Source organism: Pseudopipra pipra, chromosome 29, assembly GCF_036250125.1.
Source record: "Pseudopipra pipra isolate bDixPip1 chromosome 29, bDixPip1.hap1, whole genome shotgun sequence".
In the NCBI taxonomy this organism is placed as follows: Eukaryota; Metazoa; Chordata; class Aves; order Passeriformes; family Pipridae; genus Pseudopipra; species Pseudopipra pipra.
Window position 1 is genome coordinate 1,094,192 of NC_087577.1, and position 23,628 is coordinate 1,117,819.

Consider the following 23,628-nt stretch of genomic DNA (forward strand, 5'->3'; position numbering starts at 1 on the left):
CGGGAAGGCCGAGTGGGAGATGAACCAGAGGGCAAATACACCAGCAATGGCTCTGTGGGAGCTGTGCCAGGACTTCCCAGCACCAGGCCCCTCAGGTTCAGCACAGCACCAGGGCACTGCCCGCCTGCTTCCGTGGGCACCCACGGCAAGGGAATGCACAGGCCCTCAGCACAGGGAATTCCAGGCCCTTGGCATGGGGAATGCTGGGCTCTTGGCACAGGGAATTCCAGACCTTTGGCTCAGGGAATGCCAGGCCCTTGGTGCAGGGAATTCCAGGTCCTTGGCACAGGGAATGCCGGGCACTCAGCCGGGGGACGCGCTCTCGGGGAAAGGAGGGGTGGCAGTGGCTTTCCACGGCAGGGAAAGACATTCCTGGTGGGAATAGGGCTCAGGGGAGCGGGTGCCAGCCCCTTTGGCCTTCAGGGTCGGGGGCTCAGCCTAGGGTGGGGGTTCTGGCCCCATACAAGCCCCCAGAAAGGGGGGGGAGGGCACAGATCGCACACGGGAGGGTTCAGGCCCCACACGGGGGCCTCGGGCCCCACTCAGGGTGTCACAGACCAAATACAGGGGGTTCGAGGCCCCTCACAGGGGTTACAGACCCCGCACAGGGGGTGCAGCCCCTCACCAGAGTCACAGACCCCACGGCGGGGGTGTCAAGGGGTCTCGCGGCCCTCAGCAGGGTCTCGGACCCCACACGGGGGTCCCGGGGGGGTCTCGGGAGGTCCCGGGGAGGTCCCCGGCCCCCGCCCCGCCGCCAGGGGGCGCTCTGCTCCCCCCGCCCCCGCGCACGCGCGGAGCCGCCGCGGGGGTGGGCGGGGCCGAGGGCCGGCGCTGCGCCGCCATTGGCCCAGTCCCGGCGGCGGCCCGCGTGCGCCGGCCAAAGCGTTCCGGGCGGGAACGGGGGCGGCGGCGCGTTCCGGGCGGCGCGTTCCGTTCCTTCCCCCCCCCGCCCGCCCGCCCGCCCCCCCCCGCCCCGAGAGCGGCCTCGGCGGCGGCGGCGGCGGCGGCGGGAGGGCCCGGGGGCCGCTCCGCTGCGGGCCGGGCCGGCCATGGAGCCGCGCGCAGGTAACGGCGGGGCCGGCGCGGCGTCCGGAAAGTTTTGTCGGGGCCGGGCCTTGGGATGGCGGGGGGGGGGGGGGCGGTGGCGGCGCCCGCGGGGTCACGGCGCGGCCTCGGGGGCCGGGCCCGGGGGGGCGGCTCGGGGTGCGGGGGTCGGCGCTGGAGTGCGGGGTCTGCCCCGGGGTTCGGGTCCTGGGGTTCGAGTCCCGCCTCAGCCCGGGCGCCCCCCCCCCCCCCTCCAACCGCCCACGGCCGGGCCGGGGCCGCCCCCCGCCCACTCCCGGTGCGGAGCCCCCCGGGGCTTCACCCCCCGCCTTTGGGGCGCCACCGGGGAGGGGGCGACCCCGAGTGCCCCCCCCGGGGCCGGGTGGTGACGTTGCCCCAGGCCCGGGGATTTGGGGCCAAATCATCGCTTGTTTTCCCGGTGCCGCCGGGATATCCAGGGCCGGGCCGGGGGGTCGCGCCCGGGGTGGGGGTCCCTTCCCGAGTGCTGGAGATCCGTGAGCGGCCGCCGGGGCCGCGCTCGGCTCCCTCGGCAGCGGGGCGCGAGCTCGGGGACAAGCGCGGAGTTTGCCGGTCCCGATCCAGGAGGAATCCAGGGAGCTCCTCGCGCGGCTCCGCGTTGTCCCCGCGGGCGAGGAGCTGCTCGAGGGAAACTCTGCTCCGAAGCCCCGGGAGTCGCCCCCGGGAACTGCCGAGGGATGAGACCCTTGTGTGAGTGTCCGAATCTCGCCGGGATAGAGGGCGGCAGGGGAATGGGAAGAGGAGCCGTGTGCCCGAATTACTTGCAGTTCAGGACTCTGCTCTTCCCGGTGCCTTAATTTCGGTCGGTTCAGTTTTCTGCTGGAGCGTTTGCGCTAAATCTGTGCCGCTCGGTGCCGGGATGCGGCTCCGCTCTCGGGGGGGGAGCGCTGGGAGATGCTCCCGCCCTCAACAGGTGCCTCGGCTCCCGCAGCACCGAGTTACACCCTAAACCCATCCCTGGAAAGGACTGAAAAGTGGATTTTCCCGGCGGGAAGAGCCCTGGATCGAAAGGCTCTGGGGAGGAAACATGGAATGGGGGATAAGGCTGCTGTGGCCTCGATTGCAGAGGGGCCGTTTGGAGCATCCCCTGGGACAGCAGGAAGGACAGAGTGTGCTGGGCCTGGTGCTCCTGGAGATCCAGGGATTGGGCTGGAAATAGTTACGGCCTGGTTTAAGGAGAATTTGGCTCAAAGGGAATTTCCTCAGTGCAGCTGCCGAGAGGACCAAGTTTATTGTCAGTGCTCCAGAGCGGGTCCTTAGAGAATCCCTGTTGTTCCTGGGAGCAGAGGAATTGGTAACTAGGAGGGATGATGATGATGATGGGGCAGAGCCTGGATTTGGCGAAGCTGCTGCATTTGTGTTGGAGACTTTTTCAGCTTTTATCCCTCTTGGAAGTGTCGTTCCAGTGGGTTCCTCAGCCCCAAGCTCAGGATGATCTGGGTGTTGGGAGGAGCCTGACTCTGTCTGGAGCACCGGGAAGCTGTTGGAGCTCTGGAAAACAGGATAAAGCCGTTATTTGAAGCACTGAAGCTTTATAAAAATGGGACGACTTCTGTAACTCTCACTGTGACTCTTTCAGCCCGCCCTGACTCCTGAAGCACCAATGTGGTTTTAGGAACCCTTTTTCCCAGCTGGAAAAGCTCTGCTTGCAGGGATCATGTGCTGTCCTTTTGGGCTGTGCCAGAACTCTGCTGGAGGCTCCTGACCCTGCGGTTCCCGGGATGGTGAATCTCCCTGGAGAGCTGCTCGTACCAGGAGGTGTGACCACAGTGCCACATCCGGCCTGGCTGCAGCTGCCTGTCCCATCTGTGTCCCAAATATCCCTGTTTTTCCCCCTCTCAGACTTCCTCCTGCACCCACAGCACCCCTCCTTCGGGCTGAGGGAGCCTCGGAGCTCGTGGGGTGTCCTGCACCATCAGTTTTATCAGGAATAACTGGGCTTTGGGCTTTGCTGGTGGAGGTTCTGTGATGGTGGCGATGCTCATGCTGCTGATGAACCAGGTTGATTCCCACCCTGGATGAGGCTGGAGCTGTGTGGTCCATGCAGCCCCTGGTGGGAGCTTAGTGAGCACAGCACAGGTGTCAGGTCAGGTCGGGTTCAGCGCGGTCCCGCTAATCCTGGCGCGGCTGTTCCGGCGGCGTTAGGTAACCTGCCGGGCTGGGACCGGGGTGTGGGATGGGATGGAGGCAGCTCCCACCGTCCTGGGGAGCAGGAGGAAGCCAGGAACCTCCTCCAGGACCTTCGGGACCTGCTTGCTTGGAGCTGAGCCATGGGAGAAGCTCATTTTCCTCATCCCTGCTCTGTTAGGGCTCAGGTTGGGGCTGCCCCTCCGTCCCATCTGTGGGTCCTTCCACGGGCCTTTCCCTGGAGCCAGGGGTGCTGCAGGTGTCCCCAGTGTCCCCCTCCTTAGCCCTGAGCGCTGCCGAATTCCAGGGATTTGGGGGATTTGGGTTTGGGGGTTCCATACATGTCCACTGGCCACTCTGCTCCTGCAGCTTCCCAGTGTTGGGAGCAAAAACATCAGGATGGGTCTGGCAGGATCAAACCTCCTGTGGATTTGGGCAGCTCCTGCCTCACCTGCAGGTCCCCGAGGGCTCTGGGGGTCCAGCCTGGGGGTCTCTGTGTCCCCACAGGGCCAGGGTGTGGTAGAGGGGCTGGGCAGGGAGCAGAGCCCTGGGAGTGGAGTCCTGGCTCCCGACTCAGTTCCTGCAAAACATCACGTGGCAGATCCGGGGGAGAGACGTCAGAGTTTGCTGCTCCTAAAATATTTCTGGAAGTACCTTTATAAACACCCTGGAGCCGCTGGTTGTGGCTGACCTGGAGTTGGGATTTGGCCCTTGCAAAGACATTTATTTTCTGTTTCTGCAGCAGATGTTCAGCACGATGGAAATCTGACAAAATAAGGGAACTAAAGCCCCATAAATCCAGATCCTGGAACTTCCAATGGATCCGGTTTTGCTGCTCCACAGTTGGTTCCGGTGAAATGCTTCAGCTCAATGTTTTTGATGGTTTATTTCCCCCCATGGTGGAGCTGAGGGACACTGAGCTCTTGGACCTTGTGTCCTCTGGAATTCCTCCCTCAATCTCCTAATTCCCCTGATGGCATCTGGGCAGGGAGTGTGGTCCTGCCCCTGCAGGGCTGGGATGCTCTGGGATGCTCCTGCTGAGTCCCTTCCCAGACCTGGCACTTGGAGTTGCTCTGGAAGAGGCCTTGAGGGAGTGGCAGCTCTGGGGGGTTTTATGACTTTCCCCTTGTTTTGGGTGGGTGTTCAGTGTTAGAGGTCTGAATTCCTGTTGGGAAGGGTTTGCAGGCTGCAGGGATTGACTGAACCTGGCTTTTCCCACCGCCTGGAAGGCTGGAGGTCGGTGTTAGTGCCAGGAGGGTCCATTGGAACGTTGGGATGAGGCTTTCCCTCTGTTCCCATGGGGGTGTGACCACGGAATAGTTTGGGTGAGGCTCTGGCTCCTTCTGGTCCGAGCAAGGGGTGACTCTGGGATGGCTGATCCATCGGGAGCGTTGCTGTGCTCAGGCCTTGGGAAGGTGTGGGGGGATATTTGTTAAAATTTGCTAAAAATCCTGCTGATTGTCCTGCAGAGAACCGCCGGGATCACCAGGATTGTGGGAGTGACCAGCCTTAGTCCTAAATGCACCTTTTCCCCATTTTTCTGGTTGGAATGTGCCAGGAATGCTCACTCTGGATTCCATCCAGCTGGGATCCATCCCGGGGACTTTGGGGTCTGCTCGGCGCGTGTTCCGTTGCTGGGGGATGGATTCGAAGTTGTGCATCTCCTGGGGCTTGGATTTCCTGTCTGGGCTTGTATTTCCAACCTGTTCCAAAAGGAGGGAAGAGGAGAGGGCGCTTCCCTTCCACAGGGAAAGGAAATAATCACTAACACCGGGGTGGGGCCGTTTCTCCGCCCGATCCCCGATAAACCTCCGACAGCCCATCGCTGCCTCGTCGGACCCGGAGTTTTCCATCTGTGCTTTCCCTGGCGTTTTTGGGCGCGCGGGAGTTCGGAATGCCGTGGATGAGGGGGGTGGGCTGTGCTGCTCATTCCCTCCCCAAACCTCCGCCGAGTTTCCATTTTCCTTCGGATTCCAAACCCGCCCGCGGGAAGTTTGACCCGTTACCGCAGCAGTTCCATCCCGGAGCCGCTCGCTGCTCCTGCAGCTCCTGCCAGAGATTACGGGATCCAAACGTGCGGCTCCTAATTAAGGACGTTGCCTAAATTGGTGGGGCGAGAGCAGGAATTGCTGCCAGATCCTGCTCCCGGAACGCTCTGAGCTTTGGCGTCGCTCCTTCCAACGCGGCTCTGGGATCGCAGCTCCGGGATCGCTCCGGCGGCGGAGGGGGAAAACAGAGGAGTTTTTCTGGGGGCAGGAAGTTGATGATGACACCACTGTGAGAGAGTGGGAATGGTGTTTCCCCAGCAAAGCCAGGAAATTCCAGGTTAAAGCCTGGATGTTTAACGGCTGCTCTTGGGGAGCTGGGTGCCCTTAGGGAATTTCACCCATCTTCAGGGATAATCTTGGAATGAGACACCGGGGTGTTTTGCCCTTCCTGAAAAGAGACACTTTCAATGCTCCAGGGAATTTTGTTCATCTTTAGGGATAATCCTGTAAAAGAGATGTTTTTTCCCAGGCACCTGGAAAACAACCAGGTTTGTTTGTATTCCACATGATCCCGAAATTTCCTCTTTTATTCCCAATACACCAGCACCTCCCTCTCCAAGCCTTCCCAATTCTTTTTCCCTCCTCTTCCAAATTTTTGGTCTGGGGTTAATTTTTTTCCCAACAGTTTCTGTTCCTTGATGGCAGAATTTTTATCCCAACCTTGAACTGCAGAGCCCCAAATCCAGCGGAGCACTTTGCCTGTCTCCCTTTCCCTTTCCCCCTCTGCCCCGAGGAATGCAGAAAATCAGGATTCGGAGGCCTGGCAGGAGCACACGCCTTCCCCAGGCTCAGAAACTGCCAAAATCCAAAGTTACAGAATAGATCTTTGGTTTTGCTGCCTTCTGGGAAGGAGCTCTGGATTGGGAAGGAGCCTGGGAAGGAGCTCTGGATTGGGAAGGAGCCTGGGAAGGAGCTCTGGATTGGGAAGGAGCCTGGGAAGGAGCTCTGGATTGGGAAGGAGCCTGGAAGGAGCTCTGGGTTGAGGAGGAGCTCTGGATTGGGAAGGAGCTCTGTCTGGACATTTATTTTCCCTGCAAGAACAGTCGGGGTTTTTTTTTTTTGGTTTGGGTTTCATTTTTTCTTTTTGCCTGGAAGGGGATTTTTAAAATATGTTTTCCTTAGGACACATCTCCTAATTCCAGCATTTTGGCCTTGCTTCCCCTTCCCTGGCACACAGCTCAGAGCGGGATGGGGCAGGGATTTGCTCCCTGCAAATGTCCTAGAGGAACTTCCTGCTTTCTCACTGCTCCCAAACATTCATTTCTTATATCATTTACTCCCAGCTCCTTATCCCTAATGCAGAAAAAAAAGCTCCACCACCTTTGAGATGAGAACTGGGTTTAGTTCCTGAATTTTCCAAGGAAATGCCCGTCGCTGGCGGAGCCGTTACGGTGAAATGGGCGTTGTTCTCCCAGTTCCCAGTGAATGAACAGGCAGTCCTGGAGCACAGTTAATTCTAGGGGGGAGGTTTATGGCCTGGCTCCTCGTTTTATCCTCCACCACACGATCCATGGGCGCTGTTGGTGTCGTTCCCAGATTGATGCCGAGGAGCCGATCCGGCGCCGCTGACCCCGTCCGTGCGCGGCTCCATGAGCCACGGCCTCGGCTATGGACATCGTCCTGTCGGATTTTGTTCGCTCAACGGGGGCAGAGCCGGGGCTGGCCAGAGACCTCCTCGAAGGTAGGAAAGCTGGGAATAACTGGGGAAGAGCCAGGGATGGCTGATGGGGAGGGAAAAAGGGTTGGGAAGAGGGCCCGGAGCTGGGGGCTGGAGCTGCAGGGCTGGGGTAGGAAAATCCTGCCCTGGGGACGCTCTGCCTCGGTTTCTCCTCACACATCCCTTGGGTGATGGATTGCAAACGTTGGGAAGGAAAGGGCAGCAACCAGGAGGGTGGATTCCCTTCCTCCATCCTCTCCGTGTGCCACTACAAGCAGCACAACTGAAGGGGTTTTTTTTCTTTCTGTCAGCAGTGCCTTGAAAAAATCAAGGATTTTCTCCTTTATGTCAGTGATATCTTAAAAAAAATGAAGATGTTTTTTCCATTTTAGCAGCAGTGCCTTCAAAAACTTTAGGATTATGGTTCTTTCCAGTGGCACTGCCTCCTGAAGGGAGGGATCATTGTGATCATGTTCAGTGGGTGCTGCAGGTGATCCCTTTCTCCCTGTGCTCCCAGCAGTGGGAAGGGTGCAGGAGGAAGGATCCCAGCTCAGTTTTGGGGCTGTGAAGGTGCTCGTGGGCGTTGCCTTTGCGTTCGTGTTGGCCAGTGAGTCAATCCTGGGAATGCTGGGGGACACAGACACTGTGTGTGCAGAATTATCCCAACTGGAATTAGAGCGACAGCCCCCCCTGCCCGAGTTTCTTCCCATCATCCCTGGTTTATGCCATTCAGCTCATTTTTGCTGTTGCTTGAACCCAGGAGCAGCTGCTGCAGCAGCACCTGCTCCCAGCTGGGATTCCTGGCAGGAAGGAGTTCAAAGCCCTGAAATTGGTGCCAGAATCCAGGTCTTTAGGCAATTTTCTCCACCTTAGCTCGGCACTGGCAGCATCAATCCGTAGCTTTATTTTTCCTCTTTAAACTCTCAATAGTGGCAGGTTTCAGGGCTTCACCCCTGGAATTTCGGGAGCCCAGCGTCGCCCTGGTGGAATTCGGGCGAGTCGTGGGTTTGGGTGTGTCTGAGTTCTGGTTCCTGGGTTTGGGTCGCTCGGCCTCACGTCAGGATTTCGGATCCTGTCTGTCAGGGGGAATATTTTGGTTTGTGATGGGAAAGGTTGAGTGGATTTTCCATCCAACCTCCCCCATCCCCCCCATTCCTGCTTGCTGCAGGAGTTGATTTATTTTGACAACGGCACTTCCAGCTCGTTTTGGTGACGCTGCTGTTCCTCCGGCAGCCTCGGAGGAGCTGACAGCTGCAGGGGTGGGAATGAGGGAAAACACAAGGATTTTCCTTTTTTGGGTGGTATTGGTGAAGCAGTCAGATAAATAGATGCATAAAGTGAAGTTTGAGGGCGAGGTGAGCGATTTAAGTCGTGTTTTTCTGTCTGTGCTTTGAGTTCCCTCCACGTGTCAACTGTCTGGTGGCAGCGACAGGTCTGGTGGATCGTGGAACCATGGAGTGGGTTGGCTCATCCTGTTCATGACAGGGACACCTCCCACGAGACCAGGTTGCTCCAAGCCTTGAACACTTCCAGGGATGGTCCATCCACAGCTTCCCTGGGCAGGCTGTGCCAGGGCCTCCCCGCCCCGCGCTCGGTTTCCAGCGGGACGTTTAGGACCTGCCCGGTTTTCCGTGCTCTGCGAGGGTGACCAGTCCAATCCCTTCCCGTGCAGGCAAGAACTGGGACCTGAGCGCGGCGCTGAGTGACTTTGAGCAGCTCCGGCAGGTGCACGCCGGGAATTTGCCGCCTTCCTTCAACGAGGGCCGCGGTGCCCGGCCCCCGGAGCCGCGGGAGGCGGCACGGCCGGGGCGGCCGCCCCTGCAGCGCCAGGATGACGTCGTGCAAGGTCAGTGTCCCACAGCTGGGGGTCCCTCAAACCTCCTCCTGCACCACCACATCTGTGGTGGCTTCCATGGGGTTTGCCCCGCTCAGGTGGGTTTCCTCTTCCCCCCCCCAGAGAAGCGCCTGTCCCGAGGCATCTCCCACGCCAGCTCCACCATCGTGTCCCTGGCGCGTTCCCACGTCTCCAGCAACGGCGGCGGCAGCGAGCACCTGCTGGAGATGCCCATCTGCACCTTCCAGCTGCCCGACCTCACCGTGTACTCCGAGGAATTCCGCAGCTTCATCGAGCGGGATCTCATTGAGCAGTCCATGCTGGTGGCACTGGAGCAGGCTGGTGAGTGCTGGCTCTGTGCTGGTGGCATGTGCTGTAGACAGTTTGGCAGTGGGACCCTTGGGAACACCCCAGGATGTCACACGGATTCATATCCAACAGGGAGTCATTCCATCCTTTTTATGGCCTGGTGCAAGGGCTGAGGAGGAGCTGCCCCCTTCTCCCAGGGACACCGAGTGTAAATAGCCCAGGGCTGTTGTCACCACGCACGGAGAGTGGGGACACCCAAAAACTGGCATTGTCTCACTCCTGGAGCATTCCAGTGCCCTCTCCATCCAGCCACCCCACGGAGAGACAGGGAAAAGGGAATTCCTGTGTAACACAGACAGCAGCTCATCCTGCTGACAAATCCGGGATTGATTTTGGATACAAGGTCGATGCTGCTGCTCCAGCACCCACTGGTTCACTGTGTGCCTGGGGAGGAACCCCCTGCCAGGGCACATGGATTTGCTTTCCATCGGTCTCCTGAATTTAGATTTACAGCTCCCAGGGGATCTGTAAATAAGGTTGAGCTGGGGAATGGGCAGGACCTCGTGTTGGCAGGGAAAAACCCCATCCCTGGCACCAGGACACAGGAGGGGTCTCAGGAGGGTCTGCACCCCCAGTTGTTCCCATGGCTGCTGCACACACTGTTATCCTCGGGGATAACGGACACTTGGAGTGCCCAACCTCTCCCTCTCCTGCTCAGGTGTTGCTGTAACAAATATTCTCATGTTTTGGGAATGAGCACCTGATCCCAGCGATCCCGTTACACGGCACCGGTGCAGATAAACCCCGGATCCCATCCCAGCAGGCTCGGGGGCTTGGGTTCCTGTGTCCCAGCACGAAGGGGGTGAGGGGGCTGGGGGTGGTTGGGTGCTCCAGCCGTGGGCTGGAGGCGCTTCCAGGCACGATGGGACACCATTAACTGGAAGGAATTTAGAAGATGCCTTTGGGAGACTCTGTGGGTTGTTATAAACAAGTGTTTGTCTGTAACAAAGGGCTGTAATGCAGCTATGAAATATTCCAAGCTGTAATGCAGCTATGAAATATTCCAAGCTGGATTCCAAGTAGGGTTTTGAGCGTGGTGCTGCGATCTAGGGAGACTCCCGTTATTAATTTAGCACGTGCCGTCCTTAGGGGATTAAGGAAATGTTTTATAGCCCAATAAATGTTCAGATCCTCTCCCTGTGCATCCAGAGATCCCGTTACGCCACTGTGGCAGAGTAAGTGCTTCCAAAGTGGCTGTAAATTGCAATGGGATCCTCTGGGAATGCCTTGAACGTGCTCGGAGTGGTGTGGAAAGGTCTTGGTAGAGCTGAAACCTCAGCCCTCGCCGTAGCCTTGGTGTCCTCTGGCACAAACCCTCATGGATCAGGCCTTGCCCTGTGTTGGGAAGCTGCAGAGTGGGTTCAGTTGTGGCACTGAACCTGGGACACTCCCTCATGTGATCACACAGTGATCCATGAGAGTGGATTCCCAGTAGCCTTAGGGGAGCCATTTGGGTTTGGGATGAGACAGTTCTCATTTTGGGCTGGGAGGAGCTGCCAGTTCCTCCCCACTGCTGTGACCTGTTCAGGTGGCTCTGTTGGAAGAAACGATGGGATTTCCCCAAACACACCTTTGGGTGCAGGTCCTGGTCTGGTGTTCTGTGGGGTGACACTGGACCCCACAGGGCTGTGGTGCTGGATGCAGAGGGAGCCTCTGGATGCTGATGGATTTTCCCGGCGTGCAGATCTGCCACCGCTGCTCTGGGAAGATCCCTCGTTCTCCTGATTCCGGTTGTCTTCCCTGCAGAGCTCTCAGGGGTGTTTCCTAAGAACCACACGCAGAGAAATGTGTTGTTTTCAATCCTTCTGGGCGGCCTCTTGGCCTTTCCGCCGCCTCGACGGGAGCAAAACATCGGGAGCAGGGTTGGGCTGCGGTTCCTTTGGAGACGACTTCTCTTGCATAACCAGAGTGGCTACAAACACTCTGGGCCCAGAAATACCTCCCCAAGGTGTGTCCCCTGGGATGGCACCCAGCCAGAGGTTGCACAACCTCCAAAATGCCACCCGAGACTCCCAACTCCACGGAAAGGGGCATCAGATGCTCCAGGAAGGGGGGGAAGTGGATCAAAGGGGTCCCTCAGCAGCGTTTTGTGGGGGGGCAGCTGCTGTGAGGCGCCGCCTTCGCTCCCCTGGCCCTGGGCCACTTGGCCAGGCTCCTGACTCGGCCGTGCCAGGAGCTGTGTGGAGGGAACAGCCGGCTTTTCCGCGCGGAGCCATTGTCCCCGGGCTCGGTGTGGAACCCTTCCAGCTCCAGCGGGTCCCTCTCCCGGCGCAGGGGACAGGAACGACCCACCTGTGTCACACCGGGCTCGTGGGGATGTGTTTTCTCGTGTCTAGGGGTGTTTAAACCCCAGTTTTCTGTGCTTAGCTCCTCCCTGAGGCTGTGCAAACCATTTCCAGCAATCCCGTGTCTGCATGTCGGGATCTCTGGCAGGGACCAGGCTCAGGAGGAGGGAGAGGCTCCTTGGAAACGCTGGGAAAGGGCTGGTTTCCTGCAGGAGCAATTTAAATACAGCTTGCTGGAAGCCTGAACAGCCTTTTCCAGCCAAAAACCTGCCTGTTGCACGGGATCCAAAAACTACTGGGGAACGAGGCAGCCAAGGAGGGGTGTTGAGGGCAGGGCAGGGTGAGACACAGCCTGGGGGGTTCAGAGTCCTGATCCAGCCCCACTTTGCTCCCTCAGGAAGGGCTGGACCTCCAGGCTGAGCCTCCAGCCATGCTGGGCTCACTGGGCATTTTTTCCTACCTTCTATTTTTAGCTGCTCTCGAGTCAAATCACCACAATGACCCAAAACTTGCGGTTTAAAGGGCACAAAGCGCCGTCAGTTTGTGTTTGTAGCGGGAAAGCTGCTGGGGTCAGCAGAAATCCTGGACTGTTCTGCCTGAAAACCAGTGAGCAGGGAAAACTAGGCTGTGAGAGGGTCGAAACTGGAGGGATTTGGTTCCAAGAGGCAGAAAAAAGCTGTTTTTCCCTGGAGAAGCTGTTTGTGCCGGGTGCTCTGGGAGGCATTTTCAGCCTGATGGGCTTTATGGGGAGTGAAATGAGAGGGGTGGGGGAGAAATGAGTAGAGGAGGACTGGTCTGGGTGGAAGTCCTGTCTCCTGTTCCTGTTTAATTCTGATTTGGGTGACCCTGTTCAGCCTGGCCCTTTCCTGGCATCCCCTGGAAGTTTTACAGCTCCAACCTCCCCTTTTTGTTGCTTTATCAATGTCCTGACTCTTCCCCCTGGCCCTGGGACGGGTCTGTCCCTGCTCCCCAGCCCTGGGACGGGTCTGTCCCTGCTCCCCAGCCCTGGGACGGGTCTGTCCCTCCTCCCCAGCCCTGGGACGGGTCTGTCCCTCCTCCCCAGCCCTGGGACGGGTCTGTCCCTGTTCCCCAACCCTGGGACGGGTCTGTCCCTCCTCCCCAGCCCTGGGACGGGTCTGTCCCTCCTCCCCAGCCCTGGGACGGGTCTGTCCCTGCTCCCCAGCCCTGGGACGGGTCTGTCCCTGTTCCCCAACCCTGGGACGGGTCTGTCCCTGTTCCCCAACCCTGGGACGGGTCTGTCCCTGCTCCCCAGCCCTGGGACGGGTCTGTCCCTGCTCCCCAACCCTGGGACGGGTCTGTCCCTGCTCCCCAGCCCTGGGACGGGTCTGTCCCTCCTCCCCAGCCCTGGGACGGGTCTGTCCCTCCTCCCCAGCCCTGGGACGGGTCTGTCCCTCCTCCCCAGCCCTGGGACGGGTCTGTCCCTCCTCCCCAGCCCTGGGACGGGTCTGTCCCTGCTCCCCAGCTTGTTCAGCTGTTTTTTGTCCTCATTGGTGGTTTTGGAGGGGTTGAGCCCCCCAGTGCTGTGCTGTGCTGTGGTTTCATGCTCTCCCACATTCCCCAGGGCGCCTGAACTGGTGGGTGACGGTGGATCCCAGTTGCCAGCGGCTGCTGCCCCTGGCCACCACCGGCGATGGGAACTGCCTTCTCCACGCCGCCTCCCTGGGTAAGGCTGGGCTTAATCCATGGGGAAACAACTGGCCCTGGGGGCAGAGCCCAGGTGGGAGCAGGACCCAGCATCTCCCATCCATTCTCATGGGAAACGGGGATGCTGCTGCTCCTCCTGGCCTCAGCGACGTCAGTGGGGGGCTCAGGCTCTATGGGAGCGGGATGGGCTGAAGGGAAGGGGCTGCCAGCAGCTTGTGTGCTCCTCAGATCCCTCTCCCTGTCCGTCTGGCAAGATTCCCCAGAATCCTGAAGGAAATGTGGGATAACGGAGCCACCCCTTCCCTCACCCGGCACATCTACCCGGGCCGTGGGACCTCAGCGGGTTGGAGGGTGTGATACCAGCCCCTCCTGATCCTCCTCTCCGTCCTTCCCCCCGCAGGAATGTGGGGCTTCCACGACTGGGATCTCATGCTGCGGAAATCCCTCTACACCCTGATGGACAAGGGAGCGGAGCGGGAGGCGCTGAGGCGGAGGTGGCGCTGGCAGCAGACGCAGCAGAACAAGGAGGTGGGAGCCGACTGAGCGTCAGTTTGGGCCCTCTTTGCCAAGGAGAAAGTCCTGGGAAAACACCCCGTGGGTTTGGGAGGCGCTTTCCCGTCAGGTGTGGAATTTTGGGCAGCTCCCTGAGGTGTGTCCTGCAGTCAGAGCTGCGTCAAATTGAGAGGGGCTTGGGACGAGTGACAGGGCAGGGGAACGGGTTTAAATTAAAACAGGGCAAGTTTGGGGTAGTGCTGGGGAGAAATTCTTCCCTGTGAGGGTGGTGAGGCCCTGGCACAGATTGCCCAGGGAAATGTTCAAGTGTTCCATCCCTGGAAGTGTTCAAGGCCGGGTTGGACAGCGCTTGGAGCAACCTGGACTAGGGGGAAGTATCCCTGCTGTGAAGGGGATGAGCTTTAAGGTCCCTCCCAAGCTGCTGCCTTGAGGAAGGGTGGATTTCCTAAATCCAACTCTTGCAGCAGGCTTTAGACATTTGTGCCATTGGACCAAACCAACATATCCTGCAGCTAAAGCCTGGTGGGATGGAGGTGCCCTCAGGGCTGTGCCAGCCGGGGCTGTGCCCCACTTTCAGGGATGTGGTGTGGAACACGATTATTTTTGCATAAATCCATAGAGAGAAGTTGTGCCGTGGGTAGAAACCAGCACTGGAGTGACTGGGGAGAGATTTCCTTGGAGGATTTTGGGTTCTCTTTGCCCTTTTTTTTCAGTCTGGGCTGGTGTACACGGAGGAGGAGTGGCAGAAGGAGTGGAACGAGCTGATCAAGTTGGCGTCCAGCGAGCCCCGCGTGCACTACGGCACCAACGGCGGCGGCTGCGGCGGGTGCGTGAGTGCCCAGAGGCAACAACACAGCCAGGGGGAAAGCAGGGAATGTCCTCCCTCAGGGCACAGCTCAGGGTGGTGCCCCAGGGCAGGAGACAGGGCTGGGGGGCCGTGTTGGGCCGGCTCATTGGGGTTTCGGGGGGAAAAGGAAGGATCAGGAGGAAACACGAGGCCCACAGAGCATCTGAGGAAAGGATTTCGGTGCTGCACGGCCTCTTCTGTGGGGCAGCACACGGACTGAACAGGGAATGCATCTTTTCTTCGTGTTTCCTCGTGTTGCTGGCTCCGAAATGAGGGAATAACCCAGAGCTGAGAGTTTCTGCCTCTCGCTCTGTTTCAAGGGCACTTCATTGCTGCAGCCGTCCTGGCAGCTCCCACCTGGGAGGCCCCTTAGATAAGGGACTCCCAGCAGTGCCAGGCAGCAGCTGGGCATTTCCTGGGCACAAACCCTTGCCTTGGAGCAGGACATTTTAGGGATCCACATCTAAAACCCCAAATTAGCACTGAGATCAACCTTTAGTGCTGTCGATCCACCTCTCCATGGCTGCCTCTGAAGCTTCCTCCTGGTGTTACAAAACAATGATTGAATATCCAGAGGGTGAAATTCTTCTTCCCCAAGGGTGGAGAGCTCAGAAGAGCCGGTGTACGAGAGCCTGGAGGAGTTCCACGTCTTCGTCCTGGCCCACGTGCTGAAGAGACCCATCGTGGTGGTGGCAGACACGATGCTGCGGGACTCGGGGGGTGAAGGTGAGACCAGCCCTCTCAGACCTGTCTGTGCTCAGAGTCCACCTGTCCTCTCAATCCCATGTTTTCACAAGGGCTCTTTGCCCCCGAGGCCGGGTCTGAAGTTGGGAGCAGCACATGGGGCACATTCACCTGCTGCAGGTGAACCCCTGGAAGGGCCCGGGCCCAGCTCAGCTCCCAGCCCTGTTTCTGCTGCTTTAAGAGCATCCCCATGAGGATTTTTCTTTTTTCTTCTTCTTTTGTCCCCCACACACATGTAGAGATGGGAAATTCTGTTCCCTGTGTGGTGGATTTTCCACCATCACCTTCAGTTCCCTGTCAGAGAAGGTCAATCGTTTTCCATCACTCCGTGGGCAAAGTTTGTCTTGTGGGGGAGTGAAGAGGGAGTTTTTTATAGAAAATACCATTTCACTCTGCATTTTCCATCCTCCTGATGTAAAATAAATGTCTGGTTTGGGTTGTGGTTTTGTTTAATGTCCCTTGAAATGACAGATAATTGCAGGTGAGACCTTGACTGAGGCGAACGGCTCATTCTGGAGCAGTTGTGGCACAAACAACTCTGAACTCTTGAACCTGTGATCAGAACTAACCACCCTGGTTTCTTCCCAGCATTTGCCCCAATTCCCTTTGGAGGGATCTATCTGCCCCTGGAAGTCCCAGCCACCAAATGCCACCGGTCTCCGTTGGTTCTGGCTTACGACCAAGCCCATTTTTCTGCCCTGGTCTCCATGGAGCAGAAGGAAAACACAAAGGATCAAGGTAAGGGATAAGATCCAGGTGAAAAAAGCACTGAAGGAGTCCCGTGGAGGAGGATTTGGGGGTGCTGGGGTTGAAAAGCTGGGCAGGACCTGGCAACATGCACCAGCAGCCCAGGAAAACAACAGTGTCCTGACCTGGGAGCCCTTCCAGTGCCTAAAGGGCCTCCAGGAGCTGAAGAGGGACTTGGAACAAGGACATGGAGTGACTGGACAAGAGGCAGTGGCTTCCCACTGACAAAGGGCAGGGTTGGATGGGATATTGGGAAGAAATTCCTCCCTGGGAGGGTGGGGAGGCCCTGGCGCAGTTTGTCCAGAGAAGCTGTGGCTGCCCCATCCCTGGAGGTGTCCAAGGCCAGGTTGGACAGGACTTGGAGCACCCTGGGCTAGTGGGAGGTGTCCCTGCCCATGGCAGGGGGTGGGACTGGATGAGCTTTAAGGTCCTTCCACCCCAGACCTTTCCATGGTGCTCTGACAATTCCATGATCCCAAGCACTGACAGTCACTGGGATTTGCTGTGGTGCTGTTCCCATCAGAAAGGTGGGCTGTGACTGTGGGATATTTGTCCTTTTGGGCTGTAAACGTGGTGTTTCTGTCCTGGGGCAGCCGTGATCCCTCTGACGGACTCCGAGCACAAGCTGCTCCCGGTGCACTTCGCTGTGGATCCCGGGAAGGAGTGGCAGTGGGGGAAGGACGACAGTGACAACGTCAAACTGGCCAGGTTGGTGATCCACGGGGGATCCGGGGTGGAGATCCATAGGGAACCTGGGTTGGTGATCCACAGGGGATGCAGGGTGGAGATCCATAGGGAATCTGGGTTGGTGATCCACGGGGGATCCAGGATGGGGATCCACAGGGGGTCCAGGTGGTCCACAGAGCAGAGTGGTCAGGGCTGGAAGGGTCAGCCCTGACCCCAGCTGGGATTTCTTGTGGTGGATGGAGGTTGGCCTTAGGGGATGACACTGCTCGTGGGGATGGAGCAGCTTGTCCTTCATTCTCCTTCACTTTGGTACGTTTTGGGTGGGGCTGTGACATCTCCTGAGCTTCCTTCCCACATGGTAAAGAGATGATGCTCCAGGTCCTGGAGCTCCGGGCTGGGTGTAGCAGTGGAGGATCTTCCATCATATTTCCACAAAAAAGGTGTATTTTTCCATTCCCCACCAAATCCCTGTGCCGTGGGCCCCTGGAGAGGGGAGAGTGGTGGCCACCAGGCCCTGCCTGGCTCGGGTTGGACTTTGGGCAGGTCTCACCAGGGTTTGGTCCCAGCAGCTGCTGTTGCTGAGGCAGAGGAAGCGTTTTAATTCCAACACCTGAGAATCTGATTTCTCCCTTTGGTGTTCCACTGAAAAGTTTGGAAAGCTGCAAAAACACAGGGAATAATGTAAATATGGGGGAAACCCAGGTGGGAATTGGAAACTGGGCTCTAACTTGTGTTTCCCTCCCCTCTCCATGGTGACACCAGTGTGACGCTGTCGCTGGAGGCCAAGCTGCACCTGCTGCACAGCTACATGAATGTGAGGTGGATCACGTTGCCTTGTGACACGCAGGTAAAGGGACCAGGAGGATCTTCTTTACCTGTGAATTATTTAACCCTCCTCTCCGCAGGGCAGCTGGTGTGGGGCCTCACCTGGGGGGCTCTGCCTGCTGGATTTGCAGCTGGTTCTGCTCTGAGTGGGGAAGTGACTCGGTTTGGTGGGTGTGCACCTCTTTCTCAGAGCTTTCCATGCCCGTTTTCACTCTTCACACCACCCAGAATCCCCTGTGCCTCTCAGGGCAGGGAAGGGGACGCTCCATGCTCCAAACAAACAGGAGCTGTTGGTTTACAGCCACCTCGAGACTGGGATCAAGTATCTTCCCCCCTCTTTGCTGGCTTTGCCCCTGAAACCTCGAGCCAGTGGAGATGTTACAGAACCCCAGAATAGTCATCAAATCATAGAATAAAATCATAAAGTCCCAGAATATCCCAGGTTGGAAGGGTGCCACGGGGATATCTGTGGGTGTGCAGGGCAGCATCACTCAGTGTCTGAACGTCATCCCCTCCGTGCTCCAAGCAACATCACCTCCTTTGCTTGACATTCCACGTGAAAATCCTTACCCAAGGAATTCCTAGAGTTTGATATTTGGCTTTCCTTCTTCCCCAGGCGCCTCTGGCCCAGCCGGAGTCCCCCACGGCCTCTGCAGGGGACGACGCTCGTTCAGCGGCAGAGTCGGGCGAGTCGGACAAGGAGTCGGTGTGCAGCAGCTCTGCCAGCAACGGGGGCCTGAGGGCAGGCAAGGACAGGGAGAAACCAAAGAAAGAGCGGGAAAAGGAGAAGGAAAAGGATAAGAAACGGGCAGACTCGGTGGCCAACAAGCTGGGAAGCTTCGGGAAGACTCTGGGCAGCAAGCTAAAAAAGAACATGGGGGGCTTGATGCACAGCAAGGCTGTGAAGGGCGGCCTGAGCAACGGGCAGGGAGACACCCTGGAGAAGAAGAAGAAAGGGTCCCTGAAGGCACGGAAAGGCAGCAAAGAGGAATGTTCCCCAGGAGACTTGGCAGCTCCCACGGAGAAGGCGTGCCCGGGGAAAGCGGCCCCGGAGAAGGCGCCGGATCCCTCCAAGTACAGCAGCGACGTGCGGCTGAGCCTGAGCATCCTGCGCGCGGCCATGCAGGGCGAGCGCAAGTTCATCTTCGCCGGCCACCTCAAGACCAGCACCCGGCACCAGTTCCAGGAGGAGATGATCCAGAGGTACCTCCTGGACGCCGAGGAGCGCTTCCTGGCCGAGCAGAGGCAGAAGGAGGCGGAAAAGAAGGCGCTGGGCAGCGCTGCCCCGGCCAAGAAGCCGGAGGGGGATGCGGGCGCCCACCGGGGCGAGGAGGTGATGCCAGGCCCTGTGTTCCCCCAGCTGCCCCCTGCCTACCCCTCCCAGCCCCTGGAGCCAGCCCTGGGCGCTAAATTAGCCGCTTTTCCCGCGGGCTATTCCGGCGTTTTCACCTTCCCCAGGCCCTCCGTGGGCAGCGCGGAGGGGCCGCACCCCCCCGGGTGCCCCGAGGGCCGGAGGCAGCTGGCGGGGGGGCCCTGCGGGAGCCTCCCCCCCTACGCCACCCTGCCCCGGCACCACCAGGCCCGGCCCGGCCCCCCTGGCCCTGCCCAGCCGGGCAGGTTCTCCCCCACGGACATGGACATCCAGCCCCCCTTCCCGCCGGAGTTCGAGGGCTCCGGCTGCCTCCCCCCCCACAGCAACGGCTGCCGGGAATTCCTGGAGCAGGACAAGGGGGGAACAGCGGATAAAACGAGAAGCCGGGCCCTCTACAACATCCAGCAGACCAAGTGCAAACAGCCCAACTGCAGCTTTTACGGACACCCGGAGACTGGGAATTTCTGTTCCTGCTGTTACAAGGAGGAGCTGCGGCGCCGGGAGCGGGAGGCGCTGGTGCACAGGTTCTGACGCTCCCCCCACCCCCGTGCGGATCTGGGACCCCTGGAACACGGGGAATGCAATAATATAGATCCATTATGGTTTTATACACCCCCCCGCCCCCCTTCCCGGGAGCGGGCGATCGTGGGATTGGGCTGGTGGGATGGAGGGGGCTGCAGGAGGGAGAGGGCAGGGGAAAACCAGCCCCCGCCTTCCCGGAGCCCCTGCGAGGGAGGAGGAGGATTCCCGGGGATGGCTTGGGACAGCGGGGGCTGCTCGGGTCGGAGCACAGGGTGAGGGGGGAGAATTCCTCAAAAACTCAATAAACCAGACCAAAGCTTTGGGAGCTGAGGGGGAGGGTGAGGGGGGGCAGCCCCCGCCGGGTCCTTCCCGTCGCCCCCGACCGCCCGGGACGGAGCGAAAACGCCCCAGTTGGAGCGTCACAAACCTTTTAATGGAGTTTTTTAACACTGGTTTTATTCTGTATTTCTTCTTGCTGGTACTGAGCGACGGTCGGAGTTGGACACTGGTGGGGTGGGGTGGGTCGGACTCCCCCTGCCCGGCCCCGGGATGGCTCCGAGCGCTGGGAGGGCGGGCTCGGGCTCTGCCCCTCCGTGGGCTCTGCCCTCCCCCACGGGCTCTTCCCCCGCCCCTGACGGGCTCAGCTCTGGTTTTAAAATGCTCTTTTTAAACACTTCCTGGGGCAGGGGGAGCTCCCTTTCCAGGGGTTGCAGCTTTATTTTCCCGTGTGGAAGCCCCAGCCTGCCGGGAGAGCCGAAGGTCGGAGTCTCCTGCCCGGAATTCCCGCCGGAGTGGGGCAGATCCCCCCGGGGCAGGGGGGGATCTATCCGGGGGGGTCGCATAACTCCGTACTTGAGCACAGCTACTCCGTACTACCTCTGATCCCGATTAACTCGGCTCCGTTGTGCTGAGCCACCAACTGACCTTTAGGCTGCAGAATTAATCCATATTTTTGATAACAGGGCTAAAAAGCGGAACAATAAGGTAAAAATCCTCCCGTGACTAATGTCCCACGGCATTCCCAGCCCCATCCCGGCCTCCCCCTCACCCCCCCGCCAGCTCCCAGGGTGGGATTCACTTTAGCACTGCGAAGTTTGCACAGAATTCCTTGGGTTTTTTGGTAACTGCAGCTCCCAAACCGGCCCCAGTCCTGCACAGAGCGAGGTGCAGCGTTTCCCATCACATGGAAATAAAACAGGAGTTCTATCCGTCAGCCCGAGCTTTACAACATTCCCTTGTTTTTATTTTGGGGTTTGTTTTCCAGAAGGCACCAAACTATGCAACCCCCCCTCCTGAGCTGCTCCTGCCTGTGGCCCTTCCTGGGAGAAGGGAGAGGGGATGGGGTGGAGGAGCTGGAAGGGTGCTGAGCTCGGGGCTCACCCGATGCCTTATGCTTGGCCCTACAAATGTTGACTTAGACCTAAACCCCCCCCGAATTAAGGCCTTTCCGAGTGGCATCCCAACACTTTGAATCCACCCAACAACGCTCCCTTGCCCCCGAATTTTCAAATCCGAATTTCAAACGCCCCGGGGATGGTTTGACTCCAGTTTTAAGTCATTTCCCCTGGTTTTATGAAATCCCCAAGCATAGCTGAAGCTGTGGGACAGTCGGTGCTCCTGGGGGTCACTCCTGCTCCCTCTGGCTCCTCTGGCCTTGGAACAAAGGCCAGAGAGTGCAGTTTTTCCCTCAAACTGCAGGAATTCCGATGGACTTTACCCCCGGGGCAGGGATGTGCCACAGGCTCTGCCCCCGCTTGGTTCACCCCGGATTTTGAACCGAGGTGGTTTAAAACCAAACCAAACCTTCGACTGTTGTGTGGGCACTTGGGTTTAAGTTCCAGTTTCCCATGTTCATTTTTCCCAAAATCAGAGCAGCAGGTTTATTTTGGGGTTGGGAATATCCTCCAGCTGTGCCAGGAGCTCCGGGAGCAGGGATGCCCCACGGCACAGGGGGGAAGGCAGGAGGCGACACTTCACTGCTGGTTCCTCGAGTTTTGGGAGAATTTCTCTGCAATTTGGTTAAATCCATCCCAATGGGTGCTGGCTTTGGGTGGGGGTGGGAAGTACCTGGACCCGCTCGCTGCTTTATTGGGTTTGGGGTGGGGGGGAGAGAGGGAAAATGCAGAAAACCTGGAGGAAAAGCACCAAACCTGCCCCGGGGAGGGATTTTTCCACTGGGCTGGGGACAGGGAGGCTGCAATGTGACCCCAAGGTCAAACTAAGTGCACTTACTGGTGTGGTTGGAATTCAAATCGCTGCCATCGGATCCTGGTGGAAGAAAACTTTGTCTTTCAGGGTGTGTAAAACCCGTTCTTGGGATTTTCTTTGATTTTATTAAATGAGATTCACCTTGGCCGCTCCCCGGCCCCCTCGGCGGGGGAGGCCGGGGCAGCTTTGGGTCTCACTAACGCCGAGTGACCTGAATTAATTCTGCAGTGGTTTATTCACAAAAAAAAAAAAGAAAAACAAAACCAACCTTTTTTTTTTATTATTATTATTATTATTAATTCCGTATTAATTGGTGATATTCGGCCTCCTGGTGAGCAGGGCTGGAGCGGCGCGGTCGGGCTGTACCTGCGGCCTCGTTGTGCTGCCACAGACTCACTGACAATAAAAACCTTCAGCTGATGCACCTGGGCAGTGCTGAGGCTCCTTCCTCCCCTCACCCCTCCTGGGGACCCCAATTCCCTCCTGGGGCTGCTCCTCATCCCCTTCTCCATCCCCAAAACAGCTGATGCACCCGGGCAGCGCTGAGGCTCCTTCCTCCCCTCATGCTGGGGGTCCCCAATTCCCTCCCTTCCTCCATCCAATTATTGGGATTTTGGGGTTTTTTTGTCCATTGAGGAGCACAGTGTCCTCTCTCCTGGGGAGCGGGTAAGTTCCCCTTCTATTCCCTCTATTTTCTTCTATTCCATTTGTTCTGTGATTCCATTTCTGCACCAATTCTGGGCTTTGATTTTAAAAAGAACCCTGTAACCACCCCTCCCTCCCATTTCTGTCTGTCCTCGCTGATTTTGGAGCCTTTTCCCCAACTGCATCCCAAGGACAACCCCAAGGGATGCTCTGGTTTTTGACCCCAGCCTCAGGATAAAATCCAGGGATAAAATCCAGCTGCCTCCCAGCATGGGCTGTCCAAACACTGAAGCTTTAAATGGGTTCAGAAAGAGGAAAACGGGGTTTGGGGGTGGTTGGAGGTGGACTGTGGGAGGTGGGACCCTGGGCGCGGCTTCCCGTGGGATTTCTGTGCACTGGGATTTTTCTCTCCCAGCTCCTGGTGTTTTCCCTTCCTCCCAGTGTTCCCAGTGGCTGCTCCGTGCCCGGTGCCACGTCTGTGCCGGACGATTTTCCTCCAGGATTTTTTCTGCTGGGGTGGCCCGGGCTGACCCCGCGCTGGCAGTGGAGCAGCTCCCGGCTCAAAGCCTCCAGGAAATTCCTCTCATCTGCCAGGTGCCGGAGCCAAAAGCCCATCCAAGCCCCCAGAATCCTCCGCCAGGTGATTCTCCTGCAGGAGGAAAACTGGGGCACACGAGCTGCAGCCCCCGGGGCTGGGGCTGCCCCAAAAATCTAGGGGGAAACACACCAAAAATGGGATTTGGAGCTCCAAATGTGCTCCAGTGGGTTTTCCACGAGCCTAAGTGGCGTCAGGATTTACATCCCCGTGTGCTGGTGCTGCTGCCGCCTTGGCTCCCTTGGGGTTTGGGGGTCCCGGGGGTCTCGTGGCACTTGGGGGGTGGCACAGGTGGCCCCAGGGCCACCATCCACCTGCCGCCGGGTGCGGGGGCGGCGAGGCGGGGGCCGGGTGGGCCCGGCTCGGGAGCCGCTGTTCCAGCTGGGAGGAGAAGGCTCCGTGCTTGGGCCGTGAGTCACCGCGCTCCGCCCGGCCCCGAGAGAGGCCCCGGGGCCCCCCCGAGACGCTGCGGGGACGGGACGGGGTCTGGGGGTTCCCCTGCCCGGGGCAGCGCTTATGGGGGGCCGGGGCTCGGGGACCGCAGGACCACCCGTCCCTGGCGGGGTCCCCGGGGCTGCGGGGACCCCAGAACGGCCCGTCCCTGGACGGGGTCCCCAGGGCTGTCCCCTCCACCACCCCTCCACCATCCGCCTGGGCTCTCCCCGCTTTCCCCCCGCCGGGACCGGGCGCTGGGATGGCGGGGGGCGGGATGCCGGGAGCGGAAGGGTCGGGATGTCGGGACGCGTGGAATCCCGGGTCCCCGGGGGGGCGGGATGCCGGGGCAGGGATGCCGGGGGAGGGCGGGATGCCGGGGTGAGGGGCGGGATGCCGGGGCCGGGCCGGGCGCTCCGGGCT

The 23,628-nt window shown here is 59.0% G+C and overlaps 1 protein-coding gene across 2 annotated transcripts; it reads left to right on the plus strand.

Moving 5' to 3' along the window:
• Positions 1 to 942: 942 nt before the first annotated feature.
• OTUD7B (OTU deubiquitinase 7B) lies at positions 943 to 21,957 on the plus strand. 2 transcript variants are annotated; one of them, XM_064638368.1, is made up of 12 exons: positions 943 to 1,065; positions 6,795 to 6,939; positions 8,588 to 8,761; positions 8,873 to 9,091; positions 12,986 to 13,087; positions 13,469 to 13,596; positions 14,295 to 14,407; positions 15,027 to 15,154; positions 15,761 to 15,910; positions 16,513 to 16,627; positions 17,369 to 17,453; positions 18,048 to 21,957. In XM_064638368.1, the coding sequence occupies exons 2-12, from the start codon at positions 6,867 to 6,869 to the stop codon at positions 19,332 to 19,334; spliced, it is 2,574 nt and encodes an 857-aa protein (XP_064494438.1). In that variant the 5' UTR covers positions 943 to 1,065; positions 6,795 to 6,866; the 3' UTR covers positions 19,335 to 21,957. The 2 variants fall into 2 exon arrangements, with proteins under 2 accessions (XP_064494438.1, XP_064494440.1); XM_064638370.1 differs by lacking the exon at positions 943 to 1,065 and adding an exon at positions 1,390 to 1,773.
• The last annotated feature ends 1,671 nt before the right edge of the window (positions 21,958 to 23,628 follow it).